Genomic DNA, 4,333 nt, shown 5'->3' on the forward strand with positions numbered 1-4,333 from the left:
GGGCCATCAACTGACCCTGGAAACTACAGACCTACAAGTTGAACCAGCCTTATCTGCAAGGACATGGAAAGAATAGTCTAGGACCTTATCAGCAAGGACATAGGCAACCACAAAAAGCTGGACCCAACCCAGTTTGACTTTGAGGGTAGGTCATGCTTATTAAACCTGGTAAACTTCTTTGAGGATGTCACCAAAGCCATGGATGAAGGTAAGACGATGCACACTGCTTAGCTCAACCTTGGCAAGGTGTTTGACACAATTCCCCACTTGGCATCATTGAGAAACTCTCCCAGCTGGGGATTAACCCTTACGTTACTAGATGGTTAGCCACTTGGCTCACCGACAGAACACACACTGTCAAAGTTGGTGACTCCACTTCAGCCAGTAGATCCATCACCAATGGAGTATCACAGAGGTCTGTGCTGGGTCCCTGAGTGTTTCCTTCTGTTTCTCAGAAGTCCAGGCCAAAGTAGACAGTCTCTGGCTCATCAAGTTTGCCAATGATTGCAAACTGGGAGAAATCATTGATTCTCCTAATGATGTCAACATATTACAAGAAGGGGTAACACAAACGAATGATTGGTGCCATAGCCATAGTCTAAAACTAAATGCAAAAAATGCATTATTATTATTCCTTTTGGCAAAACAGAATTCCCTACAAATTGCAATATTTACAATACCCCCCTGAGTTACAACCCAGTAGTGTGAGACTTGGGAACACAAGTTGGCAGCAGTCTGAACTTTGACCACCAAGTTTCCACAGTAGTAAGGAAAGCTTTCTATGTAATGCAGATCATAGCATCTAGGTCAAGGGATGTTATAACTTCACCCTACTCAACCCTCATCAGATCACTAATAGAATATAATGCACCCTTTTGCATGTACCTCACCAGACACCCGCAGCAGCTGGAGAGACCTCAGAGGTTTCTCACTAAGAAAATACAGGCACTCCAAGCTATGACCTACGTGGGCAGGCTGAAAGCTTTGTCACTTTACTCTGTATCTTATAGGCTGCTAATAGGTGACTTGTACCTGGCCTATAGGGCAATCTCAGACCCTGCCCTAATGGAAATGCTGCACATCCACACGTCAAGTGGGACAAGAGTCACTCACTCTAGGGATATTGATCTAGCCTGTATCATTAATAGAACATGTTGGAGAGACATGTCTCCCAAAGGATGACACTTCTCTGGAATAGACTTGCTGTTCACATTACAGATCCTCACTGAGCCTATTCAAACACTGCCTAGATAACTGCGTGTTAGACCAAAAATTCACCCCTAGGGTGTGGCACCCATGTCCCTCATGGACAGGGGTAGTTGGTGTTGATTACAGACCTGCTCTGTTCATATATTCGTTCTGCAAACTACCTAAAAAGAACAACTATATTTGATATTTGTAGATGAAAGCGCTCAGCCGTTATTGTTTCAAGAGTGTATGAGATTTTATGGATTAAACTTTACGTGATTACGTTCAGTAGACTTGTGGTTTTATTCCTGAACAGTTCAGTTTCAGCAGTCCCATCTGTTATTTTATTTTACTTTGGTCTATCATTGAATTTTACTTAGAAGTTTTATACACTCACTCCATCTTTCACTGCATTGGCAGCCATATTTTACTTATTTCTGTGTTGTGGTGGTCGCTGCTGTAGCTTTTATTTGTCATATTTATGTTTATTGCTATTAAGTAAAGTTTTGGGGATTTCATTTACTTGACTGTCACGGTAAATCAATTGCACTAAATGTGTGTACTATATCTGCAGTGACTTTTAGAGAAGCCTTAATTGTTACCAGTCTTCAGGGTCTAGAAAGCAAGGCTGAGGGTATGTCAGAATACAATGCTGGAACTGAGGACTCTGGAAAGAAAGCTGTTAGTCCTGCCTTCAGCTTTGTTGAGACACTGGGAGTCATGCTTGTGTCTAGAAAAGTAGACGTGCTGCTGCTAGAAATAAGAATTATAAACATACTTTTTACTTCAGGATTGTTACAGAGTAGCATAATCCTGTTGCAGCAGTATGTCTGCCAACATTCATAGGAATCATTTCTTAGCTTTCATATATATACATGACATGGTAGTAGTTTGTGATTGCAGTTGCCTTCCCTGGCATTGAATTAGGGCTCAAAAACACAGTGCATTTATTCATCCATTCATTCAGTTATGCATTTGTTCTAATTTATTTTCTGTTTGTAAATTGGGTAGATGGGCTGGTCTATAAACCCTTTTTAGCCATAATCTGGACCATAGTAGTACACATTTAATTTTCTTATAGGTGTGAAAACAAATGTGCATATGTATATTACAACAGAGAAAGCTAACCTCTTTTACACTTACAAAGATTAAATATATGCATGCAGAGGGATAGCAGGTGCAAACGTTTTATATAGTGGGCAGTTAGTGGAGATTAGAATAAATTGTACAGAACTGAATTCTCTGCCATCAATGTAGATTGGCTGTCAGTATGATTTTTGTATAGGATTATGTACCTGTTAGACTAGTGGAATATGTTAATATATAAAGATACTAATTTTATATAACATTCCACTTTAGGTACTACTTTCCTACATATGAAAATGATTCCCTTCTCTGTGCGCTGTCCGATGACAGTGACACCGAGTCATCTGGAGTAGATGGAAATGAAAGTATTCCTGTCTATGCAGAAGATGTGTCCAACCTGGAAGCTCTAAAACAGAACAGCATTTTGAATGAGATCCTGAAAACAGATACGTCAAAAATGTAGAAAAGAGACACATTTTGACATCGTGAAAATCGACTAAATAACCCAAAACCATCAAAGGGTGCTAAGCAGTGAAGGAGTTACTGACAGGCCAAACACTGTACTGCCTTGCAGCTATCTGGAAATGTAGTATTTCTGTGGGGGTTTGCTTATCTGTTCAAAAAAAAAAAAAAAGAAAATAACTTTCCATATGAGTGACAGTACTGCACTGCGATAGTAAAAAAAGACATATCCTGTGTGTGTGCAACCATGCCAAGATTGCTGCAAGTTCTCCATAAGCACACACTGAAGAAAGAAGGAAGTAAAGATTTATTTAGAATCTGAAAGTGATAGCTTAAGTTCTTGATTGGCCCCTCAGTTTTTACACAGTAGTGCCTCTTGAGCACCATTGCCAACCCACAATGTTAAACGATTTTTTGAGGAAATGGATACAGTTGTAACTCCCTGGGTGGTAAGTGTAAAAAGAGCTACTGAGCTTGCTGGATGCCTGAAAATCTTCACTGTCAGAATTCCACCCCCTCCCCTTAATATTTATGCTTGCATCAATAGTGCATTTACTAACCCCCTATACCACCACAAAATATTCCAGAAACAGCCTCTCCCTGGACCCACTAGCAGTGACTGAAGGTACACATTTTTTTACCTTTCCCTATGGCTCATTCTTTCATATTAAATCTCTGGATCATGGAAAAGATGGACTGTATGTTAATCTTATCCGCAGTGTAACATGCTGTAGGTGTTTTAATATCACTCAGGAAAGACAGCTTAGTTCAGCTTCATATACTGTGCATTTCTTAATGGGTCAGTTCTTTGTTTTATACCAAAAATTAGCATACATACATTAAATTCCATTCCTTCTATTAAACTTGTAAGAAAAACAAATGCCAGGCTTATGGAACTAAGACTGTAACAGCAAGTTTACAGTACGACATCTCATTGCCTGTGTGTTTTCACGTCATTTAGTAAGACTTCACTGGAACTGAATGGTTCAGTATTAACTTCCCATTTTAGTTTCTCTGCAGAAGGTTGCCTGAAAATGTAACAGAAGTAAAACTGGACTGCAGATTTGCATGAAATCATTCTCTCTGTAATGCTGTCACTTTGTTTTGTTTTGTTTTGTTTTTAATATGTTATTGTCAGTTACACTGGTACATAAAGGTTTATCTATACCAAATGCTAAGTATCTTACAAGTAGTGTGTCAGATTAATTTAGATTGCTTTTTATATGAAATTGCTATTAACTGACATTTTCAAAACATTGTTGCGCTCTGAAGTCTGAGCTGGAAATGCAATGCATGTAAAGTTTGTATGATTGCTCCATCAACTCATGTAGTTCAGTGGGATTAATTTACAGCCAGTCGTGGCAGCAAAATTAGTACAATTTGAGTTCTGTCCAGTGACTGGAACTACTGGACTGGTAGTCTGTGGTATCATTTTCCTAGTAAAAAAAAAAAAAAAAAAATCTCCTCCCCACCGATAAGAACTTGCTCTACAGGCACTCACCAGATCTCATAGCCACCTTTAAGCCACAGTGACACCTGCAACAGATTAAGCTGTTAGAGGGAAAATGTACCTTTCTGAGTAGAGATAAGTGACTTT

General features: G+C 39.2%; 1 protein-coding gene across 2 annotated transcripts in view; it reads left to right on the forward strand.

The window, feature by feature from the left end:
• ZNF277 (zinc finger protein 277) overlaps positions 1-3,922 on the forward strand; it is a 708,300-nt gene extending 704,378 nt beyond the window's left edge. For both annotated transcript variants that reach the window (XM_044088676.1, XM_044088677.1), the window contains one exon: positions 2,548-3,922. In XM_044088676.1, coding sequence (XP_043944611.1) covers positions 2,548-2,737 — 190 coding nt within the window. In that variant the 3' untranslated portion in view covers positions 2,738-3,922. The remainder of the gene's footprint in view (positions 1-2,547) is intronic.
• Positions 3,923-4,333: the final 411 nt, after the last annotated feature.

Source organism: Protopterus annectens, chromosome 11.part0 (genome assembly GCF_019279795.1).
Source record: "Protopterus annectens isolate FY-2018-M chromosome 11.part0, PAN1.0, whole genome shotgun sequence".
Taxonomy (NCBI): domain Eukaryota; kingdom Metazoa; phylum Chordata; order Ceratodontiformes; family Protopteridae; genus Protopterus; species Protopterus annectens.